Source organism: Lolium rigidum, chromosome 7 (assembly GCF_022539505.1).
Source record: "Lolium rigidum isolate FL_2022 chromosome 7, APGP_CSIRO_Lrig_0.1, whole genome shotgun sequence".
NCBI lineage: Eukaryota > Viridiplantae > Streptophyta > Magnoliopsida > Poales > Poaceae > Lolium > Lolium rigidum.
In genome coordinates, this window is record NC_061514.1 from 338,006,507 (window position 1) to 338,024,055 (window position 17,549).

The 17,549-nt window shown below is 48.9% G+C and overlaps 1 protein-coding gene across 1 annotated transcript; it reads left to right on the forward strand.

The window, feature by feature from the left end:
• Positions 1-10,581: 10,581 nt before the first annotated feature.
• On the forward strand, positions 10,582-17,063 carry LOC124676215. The gene is made up of 6 exons (XM_047212289.1): positions 10,582-10,709; positions 11,799-11,852; positions 11,927-11,966; positions 16,211-16,251; positions 16,673-16,732; positions 16,809-17,063. Exons 1-6 carry the CDS (start codon positions 10,644-10,646, stop codon positions 16,866-16,868), a joined length of 321 nt encoding a protein of 106 aa, XP_047068245.1. The 5' UTR covers positions 10,582-10,643; the 3' UTR covers positions 16,869-17,063.
• The last annotated feature ends 486 nt before the right edge of the window (positions 17,064-17,549 follow it).

Genomic DNA, 17,549 nt, shown 5'->3' on the forward strand with positions numbered 1-17,549 from the left:
CACCCAACCTCGAAAACGCAATAGAAGATGCATGTGAACTCCGTTTTCGATGAACTTGGGCTTGTTGTAAAGCTAGCAACAAGCTCAAGAACCTCACACCGAGAAATACCAAGAAGCAATAAGAATGTGCAAAGTATGCAAAGGATTGAGATCCCTAAGACGATGTGATCAAGTTACCCAACCGAAAGCCCCTCTTGATAGTGCGGCTATCTATCCTATAATCCGGTCTCCCAACATCCACCTTGAGACCGGTAAAAGAAAAACCTAGCAAGGCCATACCTTTGCCTTGCGCATCCCGCTTGATCTTGATGATAACTCTTCAAGCTCTACACAAGCCGGAATGCCTCACTTGATCAATGTTGCTTCGTGAAGACTCACAAATACTCCCCCATACACTATGATGGGAAAGCTCCATTGATGCACATCTTCACATGTCCATTATTACCAAATGGACGGCAAGCTTCAAGCATGTGATCCACTTGAGATGCTCATCTTGAACTTGCACGACTCAACCTTGTATCTTCTCATACTCACTTAAGATAGAGCATGGCTAATATTGAGTTCCACATAAGAACTCCATCTTCATTTCTTCTTGTTGATCATATCACATATTTATCTTCAAACCGATGATCATGATGCCAATACACAAGATATATCTTTATCTTCATGGCATCCATACTTGAATCCAACACATGGAGTACAAGTAGTACCTATGGAATATTCCTTCATATAAACTCAATGAAAACATTAGTCCATAGGGGTTGTCATTAATTACCAAAACCACACATAGGGGCAATGTACCCTTACAGAGACCAAGAAAGTCAACTTCAAGGAAGGCGACGATTCCAAGCAGGTCTCAGTCGGAGCCAACATGGACCCCAAATAGGAAAGCGCGCTCGTCGAGTTCCTCTGCGCTAACATGGATATCTTCGCATGGCAACCTTCTGACATGTCCGGAGTACCTAGGGAACTCGCCGAGCACTACCTCAACATAAATCCGGGGGCTAAACCGGTGAAGCAAGCTATGCGACGCTTTGGAGATAAGAAGCGCCGCGCCATAGGAATGGAACTAGCAAAGTTACTAGAAGCAGGTTTTGTAATAGAAGTTATCCACACCGATTGGGTCGCGAATCCCGTCCTTGTACCCAAAAAGAACACTGAAATATTAAGAATGTGCATCGATTACTCTGGCTTGAACAAGCATTGCCCGAAGGACTCCGTTCCCCTTGCCGCGCATTGACCAAGTCATTGATTCGACAGCGGGGGCGGAACTTCTGTGTTTTCTTGATGCGTATTCCGGGTACCATCAGATCCGGATGAAGGAATCCGACCAAAAGGCGACTTCATTCATTACCCCGTTTGGTACTTACTCGCTATATTACTATGCCTTTTGGTTTGAAAAACGCAGGTGCCACCTACCAACGTACGATGCGGCGGTGCTCGAAGGACCAAATTGGCCGGAACGTGCACGCCTACGTCGACGACATCGCGGTCATGACCCGGAAAGGATCCGACTTGATCGGCGACCTCACGAAACCTTTGAGAATCTCCGTCGGTACAAGATGATGTTGAATCCGCTGAAGTGCGTCTTTGGCGTGCCAGCTGGAAAACTCCTTGGCTTCATAGTCTCTCACAGAGGCATTGAGGTTAACCCGGAAAAGATCAAGGCAATCCTGTGTATCAAACGGCCAACTTGTCTCAAAGATGTGCAACGACTAACTGGTTGTGTCGCAGCAATCGATAGGTTTGTTAGCCGTCTTGGCGAGAAGGCGCTACCTCTGTACAAGTTGTTGAAGAAAACGAGACAAATTTGTGCGGGACGACGCGGTCGACGCAGCTCTTCGAGGGTTGAAGGAAATACTTACCTCCCCACCTATCTTGGCAGCCCAGCGAGTCGAGCCAATGCTCCTTTATCTGGCAGCTACCAACAAAGTCATCAGCCTCGTCATCGTGGTGGAGCGAAAGGAAGAAGGTCATGAATATGACGTCCAAAGACCTGTCTACTACATAAGCGAGGTGTTGACGGAGTCAAAGCAAAGATACCCTCACTTTCGAAGCTAGCTTATGGAGTTTTCCTAGGCAGCCGGAAGCTGAGACACTACTTCCAAGAGCACCCGAGTAACGAGTTGTGAGCAAGGCTCCGCTGTCAACAATTCTCAACAACGGCGACGCAACGGGACGGACGGCTAAATGGGGCATTGAATTATCCGCCTTCGACATCGCTTACAAGCCAAGGACTGCGGTAAAATCCCAAGTCTTGGCAGATTTCGTTGCAAATTGGACGAAGCTCCGGATGCAAGTCCGGAGCCGGAACCGAAACATGGGTCATGCACTTCGACGGATCCAAGCAGCATCAAGGCTCGGGAGCCGGAGTCACCACGAAGTCCCCTACCGGAGAAGAGCTGCGGTATGTTCGCGAGATCCACTTCGAAGCTACAAATAACATGGCGGAATATGAGGCTCTACTACACGGTGCAGCGCATCGCTAAGGAAATTGGGATCAAACACATCATATGCTTGTGGAGATTCCGACTTGGTGGCACAACAAGTAGCCGGAACCTGGAACGCCAGAAATTCCGTCATGGCAGCCTACAGAGACGAAGTTGATGAGATCGCCAAGTGCTTCCTCGGATACGAAGTCAAGTACGTCAGGAGAGACAATAACACAGCGACAGACATGCTATCCAAGCTCGGATCCGGCAGAAAGCCAATTCCGCCTGGAATCTTCTCGGAGCATCTCCGGATACCCTCTGTGAAGGGCGCTAACCCGGAAAACCCAGAGGTGGCAGTGTCTCCGGCCAGAGAGGTATTGGCTACCATTCCGGCTTGGACACAGCCTTTCCTGGATTACCTCATCGATCAGAAGTTGCCGGAGGACGAGGTCCTCGCGCGCCAGATCATCAGACGAGCACGATCCTACACAATTGTTGATGGACAGCTCTACAAACGAAGCGCAACGGGGGTGTTTCTCAAATGCGTCTCCAATCAAGATGGCATTGAAATCCTCAGAGAGATCCACGCAGGGGACTGCGGGCATCATGCCGCTCCCAGGTCACTCGTTGCAAAAGCTTTTCGGCTAGGCTTTTATTGGCTCACAGCTAAAGAAGATGCTGACAAGATAGTCAAGACTTGCCGAGGTTGTCAGTACTACGCTACTCAACCAAACGCTCCAGCCCAAGAGCAGAAGACCATACCTATCACCTGGCCATTTGCGGTCTGGGGGCTCGATATGGTTGGTAAGTTAAAAAGATCATCTCCTGGCGGTTTTGAATACCTCTTGGTCGCTGTTGACAAATTCAGCAAGTGGATCGAGGCAAAGCCAGTGAGAAAAGCCGATGGTGCTACGGCACTAAAATTTGTCTGCAGACCTCGTGATGAGATTCGGCATCCCACACGGCATCATAACGGATAATGGCACAAACTTCGCTCGGGGAGAATTGAAGGATTATTGTGAGACAATGGGGATTCGATTGGACCTTGCATCCGTGGCTCACCCACAATCCAATGGTCAAGTTGAAAGGGCTAACGGTCTAATATTATCGGGAATCAAGCCACGCCTTGAAGAACCGGCTGCGACGAGCAGGCTGGAGCTTGGGCCGACGAGCCGGACGCTGTCTTGTGGAGTTTGCGAACTACCCCTAACAGGTCAACAGGGTTTACCCCATTCTTCCTGGTATACGGATCCGAAGCCGTGATTCCCTCCGACATCATCCACGATTCACCGCGAGTTTCCGCCTATAATGAAGAAACAGCTGATGAGGCCAGACAACTATCTGTGGACCTGATCGAGGAAGCTCGGAACCTAGGCTGATCGGCGCTCCGCCATCTACCGGCGAAGCTCCGACGCTATCACAGTCGTCGAGGTCGGAAACGCTCCTTCATGGTAGGAGACCTGGTCCTCCGCCTTCGACAGGTGAAAGACCATAAGCTGCAATCTCCATGGGAAGGACCCTTCGTCGTTAGCAAAGTACTTCACAACGGATCGTACTACCTTGTCGATTTCCGCGAGCTGAGGGATAGACACTGCTAGCTGGCACCGGAAACGCAAGCGTGAGGATCCGGATGACATCTACGATGAAACGGATCGCCCTTGGAATATCGCACAGCTACGTCCTTTCTACACTTAGCATATTTTTTCCGAGTTACAAACTCTGTAATAGTTATACATGATCAATGAAATAAAGCTTATGGTTCACTCTTTGAGTCTTTTACCTCCTTTACTTGTTCATTTTTAGATCGTGTATGTTTTCCGACTCAAACCGCAGAGCTGGATATTTTCCGCCTAGGCGTGTATAAAAGTTGTGATTTTCAAAAATCGTCCTTTAGGACGTAAGCTTAAGTTTTCTGATTAAGTTGCTGTCCGTTGCGAACTCGTGGATTCCTAGTAGCGATTTCCGGCACCTATGCTTTGGGGGCTTGTTTCCGCGGTTATCGACGGATTGCCATTGGGCTTCGTCGCCGCTGGCGAGCGTTTCCGGCTAAGGTCTTCCGGCTCGTGGAAGGTCAAGCGGGCAAGCCGGAAAACAACAAAGTCAGCACTTGCTTTCCGACATAAAACGAAACATGCGAATAACTGTAGCGGATAGCAGGATAAGTGTTTCCGCCCCATGCATAGTCGTTTCGTTTCCTAGCTACTTAAGAATTTAAAAGTCTTACTACAAACCCACTTTGAGGCCAAAATGATGCATTGTTTTTCCCGCAGGAATAAAAAGTTGTCACTCCCCCTTGGCCGGAGAAGTCTTGCTTTCTGGATCTTTTTTCTCGGCATCTTCGGCCGGAGACGACACGTCTTCATCACTTTCTTCTTCTGCAGCTGCAGCGCTGGTCTTGGGTTCCTCTTGGGGAGCATCCTTGGAGCTGGTCCGGAGTAAGCCGGGAGCCGGATTCCGCAGGACGTGCTTCCGCGTCGAGCTTCGCTTGAAGTTCCGCTTCCGAGGGCCTCGTCCGCGGGAAGCACGAACTTGTCGTAGAATTCGTCATGCCGGATCCTGCGCGCGATGCGGGTGTCGTAGCCGTTCTTGCGTCTAAAAGCGCATTGACATCCGTGTCCGAGGAACTGCGGCGGTCACCTGGTCAAGATCAAGCTCCGGGTTGTGTGCCAAGCACATGGTCAAGGCCATCGCAGCTGCGCCTCGGGCAGATGATGCTTGAAGATCCTTCACCAGCTCCGGCAGAACGTCCATCTTTCCAACAAGCTTGCGAACGTCGCAAGTGCGACTCCTCTTGATGGATAGGTTATAGCATATCTTTGCAGTCATCGCCTGCAAGTTGAAGAAGGTCATCCCGCGGGAACAAATTCCGGCGCTGTTCCGGATACCCAAGCGGCTCTGCATAAAACAGTCAGGATATAAGCATGCAATTTGAGCATAAAGTAAAAAGTCGGAGCAAATATCTGGACAAGGTTTCGGTATAAGTACCCAAGATGTTCTCATTGAGCAAATCCCGGTCGTTGTTCCGCGGTCTCCATATACTTCCGGAGTCCATTGAGCTCTTTTTGCTGCCTTTTGATGGTCTCGCTGTCAACATTTTCTTCAATATCAGCTCGCCCTTTTCCCTGATGTGCTCGGAGTTTTTCTCCGCCAGCTGCTTCTCGGCCTGTTCCCTCTTTAGTTCCGCCTCCTTTAGTTTCGTTTCCAGATCTTGGTACGAGGAGCGCAGGTTCTCAAGTTCGGATGAGGCTGTAGCAAGGGAAGAGGATGCGCCTATAATAAAGTAAGTTAAAAACAAGTTCAAAGTCGGAATATGACTAATGAAGAATGAGACGGAAACCAACCTTGGGCATCCGCTAGTTGTTTCGACAGTTCCGCATTCTCATCTTTCAGAGTCCGGATATTTTCCGCCTGACTCAGAGTAACGCGGCGCTGCAGGGCAATGTTCTTGTGAAGCTCGTAATGCGGCGCCTGCTTGTTCCTGTAAAACATAAACGAGTGCGGGGAGCAAAATTCCGCTCGTAGCAGTGGTTTCTTTCAAAGCATCATTGCCGGAATCTTTCCGCCATAATGCTTGGGGGCTACTGGTCCAATTTAAAAACTTTCCCGGAAGTAATTTTTCTCTAAGCATCTAAGCGCTAACTATTATTTGAGTTTCCGCATACATGCTTGGGGGCTACTGGGGAGTACCTTTTGCTTGCAGATGAGCTTGTCGAAGAATTGGCCGACATCCTTCTTAAAATCTTGGATCTCCGATGTCGCGGCGTCAGGTTTCCCCCAGGCGTTGTTCAGCATGGCGTTGAGCAGGTCTTGTTCAAGCTCCCATTTCTCCGCCTCGGACAGCTTGTTGAAAAACTTGGTAGCATACGCCTTGGGGGTGGAAGTGATGTCGGCCGGATCTCCAAAGTTCTTCGGAAAAACGACGATGTCGCCGGCGCCGTCTCCGGCCTTCTCGGAAGAAGTGACTTCAGCCTCTCCTTGGCCTTGTTCTTCCGCATCTTCTTGGGCGGGGCCTTTGGCCGCTGGATCTTCTCCACCTACCTTCTCGCTGCTAACCGGAATTATTTCCGGTGGAGTGTTTGCGGCGAGGAGGGGAGACGGATCAGCTTTGAGGGGAGATGGCTGAGGAGTAGGGTGAGAGGCACTTGGCGGAGGCTGGAGTAGCGGGACCGACTGCCGGAGATTTCTTCATGTACTTAGTAATGGGCTCTTGGCTGGCGGTTCGCGTAGCGGTGGTACTCGGATTTACGTAAACAAGTGAAAGGGGTGGAATAAGAAATAATTTCGCCAACATAAAGGTGCACCATATTCGGAAACTTACGAGGCGCCGGGGATGACGGGGCGCGTGCGTTTGCCAGCTGTTTCCAGCATTTTCAGGCGTGCACGTTCCGCTTTCCTCGAGTCTAGCGGAGGTGGCTTTACGGTTCTTGACTTCTTGGCGGAGGCCTCGCCGCTAGCTCCGGCCTCTGAGCCGGAAGCTTTGGCGCGGGGACGCTTCGAAGGACGAGGGGCCGCCTTGCGGGTTGCCTATTCCTCTTCCTCCTCATCGTCATCCGGAACCTCCTCCACCGCATCGCCACTGACGGGAACACGAATGATTGTGCGGAAGTTTTCCTCCGCCAAAGTGTTGAGCTGGGAGGAACATGCATAAAAGTTAAAGTTAATATCCAAAAAACTTGTGAAGTTTGAAGCAACGAAAAGAACAAAGCTTACCGGAGGACACTGGTCGTTTGTATAAATGTCCTTGATCAGTTCCGGGACCTGTTGGCCCCTGGAAATCTTCACCGAAGTCTTGAACCTTCTCTTCAGGGAGTCGGCCGGAAGATCATGGCGGGTAACCCGGAGGAGATCGTCCGCCCCGGTATAAGTGCACATCAAGCGTGCGTTGTGGCGCAGGGGCTGGATCCTCCGAGAGAACCAGCTAAGTGTGAGCTGGGATCCGGTCAGTCCGTCGTGGACTAGCCAGGAGATTCTCCGCGCTGCCTTCTCCAGGATTGGGGTTTGGGCGAGCGAAGGAGGCCTTCATGGACGTCCGGAACTGAAGCGTTCTTCTCATAGAACCATCCGGCGTTCCAGTACCGGACGGATTCGTGCGAGTCGTGGGGAGGATACATACGGCTATGCCGGAGCATAAACGTCATGCTCCCGCAGTTCACCATTGCTTTGTCCTTGGTTTCTTTCTTCACCGGAAGAAGAACTGCCATAGTCCGATATCCGGTCGGATCCCAAGGTGCCCTTCGCGAGAGAGTTACGAAGTTGGACGGGAGGAGATATGAGTTTGGGCGGATGTTGTGGGAGCTGGAGCCCGTATGTGTTGAGAACGGAGAGAAAGAATTCCGAACGAGGGAAGTGAAAGTCCGCGTTCCACCCAAGCCTTGGTCATAACGATTTCTCCGGCTTCGAGGCTTGGGGACGTCGGAGTCACGAGTGAAGCTCCGGTGAGTGGAGATCATGCCCTCGTTCGGAGCTCTCTAAGCTCCACATCGGTAGTTGCGCGAGCCACCACCGACCCCGCTCTCCTTCACGGATCCGGGCCTTGGATGCCTTCTTGTTTTCCGTTTCCTGTACTTTGGTTGCCATCCTAGCTTGTCCCTCGAGTTCTTCTTGAAGCTCTTTGAGGGAAGGGATCCGACTTGGCGCGGTCTTTGGAAGATGCGGAAAATGGTTGAGCTAGCTTTGATGTCGGAAACATATGGTGGTAGGAATGCTATGGGATCCGGACATATTGGTTCTCTCTGGATTGGGATCCGGGCTACTCGGAGAGCTACCGGTACGAGTGCGATGAATCAAGTGGCATGCTTCCGGCTGCGCCCATACAAATAGTTTGAGTACCCGGATCACTTAATCTATCTTCTACACTAAGTCTATCTTCTAAAAGGCCGGCGCACTTACCGCTAATGGCGCGGTGGCTCGACGGAGCTCCGGTGAAGACGAGGTCGCCAAACTTGAGGAAAACTGCCCCGCGAAGACCACGAATCGGCGGCGGGGAGAAATTCCCGTTCAACCGCAAGAATCTTGGCGCGAAGGGGAGCTTGGACTTGCGGCGCGCGGAGCTCACCGTGGCGAAGTTCGCCGGGATCGAGATCCGTTGGGCGGCGCGGCGCGAGGAGGAAGACGAAGTGGTGAGGAGAGGTGAAAGAATGGAAATTTACCGAGCCACGGGGTATTTATAGGCCACGTGCGGAGATTCGGGATTCGGATCCGACGGTTGAAATGGAACGGTCGCACCGTTGGATGGATGACACGTGTCTTAGGTCAAGTGCGGTAAAACGACGTGGAGGTAATTTGACCATGCACCCCCGAAATTTCCGGCTAAAGATTTGCATCTGCGAAAATTTAGCGCGGGAAAAAAGGAAGTTGTGCGCGGGAAAAGCGGAATCTCCGTTGTGATACCTAATCTGAAGACGAAGGAGTTCCGAGTGAATGAACCCGGAATCAAGTAGAAGTTTTTGAAGCTCTTCAAGATTCTCTTCGGATCCGAGCTGAATGAGGTCGGAGGAATGATGAATCTCGGAGAACTTCGGGGGCTACTTGTTGTGGGTATACTTTATGGGTATATCAACGGCATGGCCTAGATCCGGCAAGCCCGGGTGGCCCATAGATGGTGGTGAGGCATGTGGCCCATCGGGCGGCCCGATTCTTGTAGATCTGAAGGATGAAGTCCAGCCCAGGAACGGGAAGCCGGATCTCTACCGACCTACGAAGGAGGCCGGATCCGTGACGGCCCATGAAGTATCCGGATCCAGCACGTACCTGGAGGAAGGCGGATCCTTGACGTACACGGCAAGACATTGTACCGTAGTTAGGCAACTTGTATTCCGGCTAGGACTCTCCATGTAAACCCTAGATCCGTGCGCCTTTATAAGCCGGATCCCGGGAGCCCTAGAGGCACAACCACAACTCATTGTAACAACGCGAAAGCGCCCAGATAATTCCGGACAAGCGGCGGTAGGCCCTGTCATCGTGCAGGTGTTCCGAAGCTGGGTAACTCGCGTACCACCGTCCCGTGTGCACTCCGCCCTATGGCCCCTACTTCTTCTCCCCCTCGTGAGGATCCCTCCTCCGAGGTACCGTCGATTAGGCAACGACAATGCACATGCGAGATCACTTAATGTTCTTCTTCGAGACATACTTGTCACTTGATATTCTTCATCAATTTCTTCTTATTGCAACCTTGAAATCAACATATGGTTCAAGCATTGCCTATGGACAACTCTTACAAATGAAACTTAATGCAAACATTAGGCCATAGAGATTGTCATTAATTACCAAAACCACACGCGGGGATCCATGCACTTTCACACGTGAAGATGTAAGTGACAATTTTTGTTTCATTTTTTAACATTTCAAAATGTGTCAGGTGCATTTCCAAATAAAGGCAGCATTTATTTTTTGAAAAACTCACACCCATTTATTCATATAGCCTTTTGTATATTACAAACCCTCCCACGTGGAGTTTGAAACCACACATGCCTTCCGACATCCAGATATATCGAAGATCTAGCTAGGCAGTGTGTGTCGACGTTCGACAATCTCCCCTCGTGGACAAACCGCACCACCTGGAAATCCGTCGTCCTTGCTTTTGAGTTCTTAGACTATGTGGCCATACAACCCCCTTCCTTCTCTTTCAATGCTTCGAATGGCATTAATACACTCCGACGCAACTTTGATGCGCTATAGCAGTCGGCTGCTAATGCCATCCCCTCCCTACACGACATCGCCTCCATGGTTTCAGGATCATTCATACCTTCGATCACAACCGATGAGGTGCCCATGAACTTGCCAAATGGGCCTCTCGCCACTGTCGCTGCGATCGATGCTCTTGAAGAATTTTTTGATAAGGCAGCATCTACATTGACCTTGACCATCCCCTCCGGCGGCGGAATCCAGCTCAGGCTCCCGTGTGCTCCCATATTCTTTCGTATTCTTTGACAAAGCGAGTATATGCTCCCATGTGCCAGATGTATAGATATACTAAGCTATAGTGGGCCTAAATTTGGGTTCAGCGATCGGCCCGAATATGAAAGCCCAAACCATTTTAGGCCCATATTTAAGAGCACAAGTGTAGCGTGGTCGTCTCGGTTGGACTCGTCGTCTCCTTCAAGTTCGAGACCAAATCGCACCGGCGTCGGAGCGGCACGGAACCTACCTAGTCGGCTAAGGCGTAGGTGGGGCCCAACTCCGGCGAGGGGCGGCGGCGGCGTGCTCGTCGCCATGGACGAGCAGGAGTTCCGGAGCATGCTCGATCTCTTCCCCGTCGTCCGATCCCGCGACTACTGCGTAATCCATCTACTCCACCTCCCTCTTACCCTCTCCTGTTTCCTAGGGCATGGAGGGGAAATTGGCGTGCTCGCGGCGCTGTACGTAGCGGCCCTTACCAGTTCTGAAATCGATAACTAGAGAAATCGCGATTTTAGTGGGCAGCTTGGTGCCGATGGCCGTGGATTCGACTTTTGCGTAGGTTGGAATATCGCCTGGATTTGGATAATCTTGGCGTTGGTTCTGGCGACCCGTTAGATGGGGCAAAGTTTCTGATCTTGGATGCGATCGTTGTTGTCTTGTAGCAACCCATGGAGCTCACAAGATGTCAAATCTTACTTCAGCAAGGCGGCAGCAGATCCATGAGTATTTCAGATTGATATTGCTCTAAGTAAAGAAAATAAATGAAGAAGATATCCATCCATGTCCCGTTGAAGAACTTAAACTAAAATAGAGTATGAATAAGGTCATCGTTAGCGATGAGAGCATTTGGGATTGCAGTAAAAGTGTATTAGGGGGACTTCTTTTCGGCTTCTAGGACTTCTAAATTAGTTTCTGAGATAGGGTAGCTTCTGGGAGAAGCCCTTCTAGAAGCCCAAAAGAAGTGGGCCTTAGTGTCCTGGCACAACTCTTTGACTGGTCGATTGTCTATGCGTTGACGCTTTTAAATTTTTCCTGGTTTGATCAATAATTCCTAGTTCTAGCCCCTGAAAGCATGTGACCCATGTGATTGTGCCTCCAGTGCCATTTACCCAAATACGCCAATTTTAGCATCCTAAGTCGGCTGCTATTAGTTGTACAATATTGATAAGGTTGCGCGGCTCTCCTAAATAGTAATGCTGTTGATGTTAGGTGAATTTTAGGGCTGTGGCTGAGACACGGTTAATTGGGGTCTGCTCACGTATATAAATAGAAAGTATATAAATAGGGAAGTGGGTCAAGCGGCAATAATGATTGCAGTACTTAGTATTTTGATATGCAATCCTATACATTCATGGTCAATGCTTCATCGCAAAAGTAACCGAAGGAAATAATGGCAAGTACTTGTCTTCTTCTTTGATGAAGACCTTGTGGACGCAACCTGATGCAAACTTTTCTTGCAAAATGTAGAAGCCTGAATTGGAATCATCAAGCAAAGGCAATGCACAGCAAGCACAAGCTCAGGTATTTTCAATGTAATCAGCTGTGTGCTGACTGATTATACTCAGAACTATCGCTGACGTAGCCATTGCTTGCAGGAGACAAAAGGAACAAACAAGGAGCCATCTGCTGCAGAAGGTATATCAGCAATATTCTGTCGCCATGCCATTATTGTTGATATAGCGACCATTATCATTATAACATCCTTGAAGCACCCCTGTTCATGTGAGCCATTCGTGGCCCACATCCATATTCCCTATTTAGCCTTATATCTCTAGCATGCGTTCCTAACCTGTAGAACTGTTATGACCGGTTTATCTTATAGCAGGAAGAAGCCCATTAGTGGGCTTAAATTAGGGGCTTAGCCCATTTATCTTTAGGTTATTAGCCTATTTATATCCCTGTAATAGCTACGTGAAAGGGCAAGCAATAAACAGATCTTATAGATCGTTATTGCCGACTCCTTGAGGAGTCGGTCTTCCCTGCCCTAGCCGCCGCTTCTTCCCTTGCGCCGCCTTCCTCCAACCTCGCGACGGCAGCCAGCCGCCGGCGCCGCCTTCCTCTCCCTCGTCCAGCACAGTTCCACCCCTACAATCTACGCAACCGGCCTGGTAGGATCACAGATCCTACCAATTTGGTATCAGCTTCCTCGGTTACGATCATGTCTTCGGGCCAACCCGCCGCCACCATCGCCTCCACCTCCGAGACGCCGCCGGCCTCCACCGCCGCCGCGCACTTGCCGCCGCGCTCGCCGCCGCCCTCCACGGGCGACGCGACGTCCATGGCGGAGGCCGCCGACGCCGCTCCCCTCCTCTCGCAGCAGGAGCTCTCGACGGCCATCCGCGACCTCGCCAGCGCGGTCCAAGGCATCCGCCTGTACCTGATCGGCACTCAGGGGATGACCACGCCGCCGCTGCCGCCGGCCCTCAGCGCCTACTCGGCCGCGCCGGCGTTTCCGCCCGTCCAGGGCGTGCCCACTCCGCCCCCGGCCTCGCCGCCCCCACCGCTGTGGTCGTCGTGGCAGCCGGCCCCCAGCGCCGGGCTCGCCTCGCTGCCCCGGGGTGTCCCCATCCAGCGAGTGCAGTTTCCGCCGTCGCCCTCGCGGCTCCCGGCGTGGGTGACCGCGACGGAGCCCCCGCCCGTCTACTCATGCACATCGGCGCCTCCTCCTGTCTACACGATCGCCGGGGACCCTCCGAGGCCCTCCTTTCCGGTGCCGGCATACTCGCGCTTTGCGGAGCCTTCCGCTGGCCGCGCGGAGTACCCCCGGCCGGGCGCCGCCGGCCCAACCCCCCACGCTACGCCAAGCTCGACTTCGCCACGTACGACGGCGTCGAGGACCCCCTCAACTGGCTCAACCAATGCGAGCAGTTCTTCCGAGGGCAGCGCACCCTCGCCTCGGACCGGACTTGGCTCGCCTCGTACCACCTCCGCGGCGCCGCCCAGACATGGTATTACTCCCTCGAGCAGGACGAGGGCGGCATGCCCCCATGGGACCGCTTCCGCGAGCTCTGCCTTCTACGCTTCGGACAACGAACACATATCCCTTATCTCTATTTGGTCCTTGGCATTTAGCCTGTGCCCCTGTTATTGTTGGCTTGTCGTTTTTCGTCGCAATCCTTCCTCACTCTGAGTCTACCTTCATGAAATTCTGTTCCTTGTAAGGATCAGTTACTTTCAACCTTATATCAATTTCTCTTGTTTTATTTTAAGCGTGTGGTTTGGAACTTTGGACCACATTTTCACTCCATAGGCCACCTGGTGTTGGGTATGCAGGATTCAAACCTGGTCTCTGACTGCCGTCTGCAGGAACCAGCTAACCGAGCAACAACTTGGTCCTATCAACTTCTCTTCAACCCAAATCGTCTTAATTACTTGTTTGAATTATGTCCTCGAAGAATTTAATGTTACATTCAAGCTTACAGGTTTGAAGAATTGAATTCCATTTTTGATAAAATCAAAAGTATAATCAGTTAACGCATCGTGCACAAATCTGCATAAACTACCAGACAAACAATGTTACAAACACAGTCCTTTATGTTCACTAGTAATCAAGCACGTGCACATGCACGTTACATATCATTGTGTGATGCTACTAAACGCAGTTCTACAAACTTCACATGAACTTATTTTAATTTAAACTAAACCGGTGAATCATTACCAATTTGTTGTCAAAAAATTATACACAAATATTTATTTATTTTGTTTTGAAAATGGAATAGCAGAAATAGAATCAAATATTGAAATGTTGATCCATCAATTTAATTACATACCTTGGTTCTAACCAGAATGCAATAACTCTGAACAACTTCGTTGCAGTCGACTCTAATAGACTAAAGAACATGCTTCTATAAAATCTGGAAGCTGCATGGGCCGAGGCGCCGAGATTCTATAGAAAGAGCATCACATCTACTTTATGCCAAAAACATCCTTGTGTTCAATTATTAAATCTCCTGCACAATAATGCTAAAGCTTGAGAGGTTCTCTTGATTTTTACTACAATCACCGAATTACCAAGTTAATTCAAATGTGCATATAACACAATTGTGTTCAATCATTTAATTTCCTGCACAAAAACTGACAATTAAACCCCGGAGAGCCTTTGAGGAATCCCTGTCTTCCATTTCTACATAAATGGTGCTATATATATAATAATATATATTGTGCTATATATTGTTTGTGTTACTTGAGATATCACAAAATGTCGTGTTAGTTGAGATATCACAAAATGTCTTCTCATTCCTACATAAATTGTGCTATATATAAAATGGTGCTATATATTGTTTGTGTCATATCTGAATACTATGCCTGAATACTATGCCTGACTGCATTTCACTACAATCATGTACAAATGAATCCATGAAAACTGACCTGCTAGACCTATAATTTTCATTTTAGGCATTCGTACAAACACCGGACACGCACCACCAAAAGAATAGGGTACTTCTTTACTTCTTTACATTTCCTTTTGTTACTTATGCAAGGAAGCAAATAGAAAGTGTGTTTGGACATTGGGAGAAGCCATACCAGGGAACAGGGCCAGAATCCTCCGAACAAGGACAATCGTGCATGCAGGGAAGCCACTTAGAGCATGCCGGCGGCGGTTGTCAACTGGCCGTGAATGCCAGTCTCGTATGCGTACCCAAGTCTTATCGTATTAGGCCGGGCGAGCGCCGAGCAGGACGACGCAGGTGCAGGGCGGCGGCGGCGGCCTCCTGGATCACGGCGTCGTGGAGGAGGACGGCTTCGTCGACAGTACAGGGCAGGGCTGTGGCGTTTCGGCAGGGCGGCAACGTGGGGCAGCGCGGCGGCGTCCGAGCTAGTGACGTGCGGCCGCGCGGCGCGACGCTAGGACGGTCAGCGGCGGCAGGGACGTCGACGGCACTGGGGTTCGTGGGGCTAGGCGGTTTGGGGAAAACTGAATAAGGAAACGGATTTTTTTTAATAACTGGAGCACGTAGTTTGGTTAGGCTGTGGAGTTGTCAGTTCGGAGGTGTTTTAGCGCTAATCGTGGGCGGGATTTGAACCGCTAGATATTGATCTTACAGCTGCGATTTGTTGGATCTGCCCCCTCTGTACCTTTTTATATTGGTATAGATACAAGACAAATTCAAACTGCTCAAACATACTCTTGCACATTTGATTATTTTAGCTTTAGAGATTAATTAACTGAGATTTAGGGAAGCCAGGACACCAGAGGAATCAGTAGGTGGATTTCCCACTAAGGCAAATAGAAAAGTATGCATATACTCTACAATAGTTACATGTATCAGTTGAGGCACAAACCTGCATTTTCCCAAACTACCAGACACACTGTTACTAATACAGTCCTTTATTTTCGTACAACACAAATTAAAACTGCTCAAACAGACTCTTGCACATTTGATTATTTTAGCTTCAGAGATTAACTGAGATTTAGGGAAGCCAGGACACCAGAGAACAGTAGATGGATTCCCCACTAAGTCAGATAGGAAAGTATGCATAATTGTTAGATGTATCTGATATGAAAGTGAATGAACGGTTGGCAGCCAGTTTTTAGTGCGGTCCTAGAGTCAAACAAGACATTGAGGAGGTGAGATGGTATTGAGATACTTATTTTTTCCGTGAAGAGAAATAAATGCTTCTCTATTTTCTAGCGCGGTGGTTCAACAAAAAAAAAATCACTCTATCCCTGTAGGTCATTAGATACATCCCATGAACGGTTGATAGAGGGAAATGTTATGTTGCTATTGTTGTACTAACAGCAGGCTAGCAGAGGATGTGTTTCCTTTATGCTGCACCCAAGAAGGAATGGCATAGAATAGACTCAGTTGTCTGCTAACAGGCCGTAAGCCCATAACAGACAAAGATATTAATGATGAACTCTGTTGCATGTTTGACAGATGTCTTCCTAAGAAAATTGAAGATGGCTGCTGCAAAAAAGGTATTATTTATTTTGCTTTTATTGTATCAGGCAGCTAGTGACTCAGTAAAAAGCTGAAATTTTTTAAAAGCATTATGTGGTATTTTTGTGTCATTTGTATACATTAATAGTTAGTTGGAAATGAATGAGATATTTTCTTGCATTGATGCAAATAGAGTAATATGTTATTATCTGACTTGGGAATCCATAGAAGATAATCTGGTAAAATGATTGTGATTGGTTAAAGTGCTTGTCCTTGGTTGGAAGTTTAGATTACCTTTCGAAGTCTGCAATAGCTTTAATGCAGCACTATTTAATATAAATACAATTATTGTTTTGAGGCACCAGATGAAATGAATATCCAAATAAGGGGTTATAATTGATCATCTCGGTTACTCTGTTGCATAATTTCTGATTTCAGTGTTATTACTCACTGTCTCAGGTTGGAGCAACAAAGGCAGCATTGTTCTGCAAGACATTTGAAGAAGCCCACAACAAACTTGTACTGACCCAGAAACCTACTTGTAATCTATATTCTTTTTTTCCTGGAGATCTTACAGGATTGTCTACTTGTTCAGGTTTACAAAGAACTGAATCTGGATGCGGCTCAAAGATTCCTGAATGTCTACAAGAACTGATGATGAACTGTCGCGCATATTGCTGAGCATTCCACAAGTGCCAATCGACCTGGTTTTATCATTGTAAACTGGTGGTGATACCTAGTGCGAAGGTGATAGAGAAATCTGCTGTTGATTAGCTGCATTTCTCTGATGTACTGTCTTGTCTCAAAGACACATACAATGGAAAATCAAATGCAATCTTTCCTGCAATCACAATTTGATCTTTTTTCCTCTGCTTTTCAAAAGATATGCAAAGTATAAAAGCAACTGTTTTCTAAACTTTGTGAAACCACAGTAACCATAGTATTCAATTGTATCTGCAAAATGTTGGGGCATTCGTCTTGATCTTTCTTTTAAGGATTTCTCTGCCTGGATGCTTGTTTTTTTTCCTTAGTAGTTTCCATCATATACCGAGGTAGGAGTGGTGTTGATTAGGGGCTTGTACATTTTAGTTTCATGTTGATCTATTGGTACCAGGGAGGTTCCTCCCTGAAAATCTGAAAGGCTGCAGGATCCGGCCATTGGCTTGCCAGATCTACTTGCAATTGCTGGACGGAAGCAGCGGGAGTCTGGGGCGAAGGAATGTGTATGGGTATATAGAGCGGCGACGGTACGATTTCTATTTTTTGGTTGGTGCACGAAAAATCCTTATAAAAACTACTGAAAGGTTACGGTCACTCGCTCAGTTAGGACACAAGA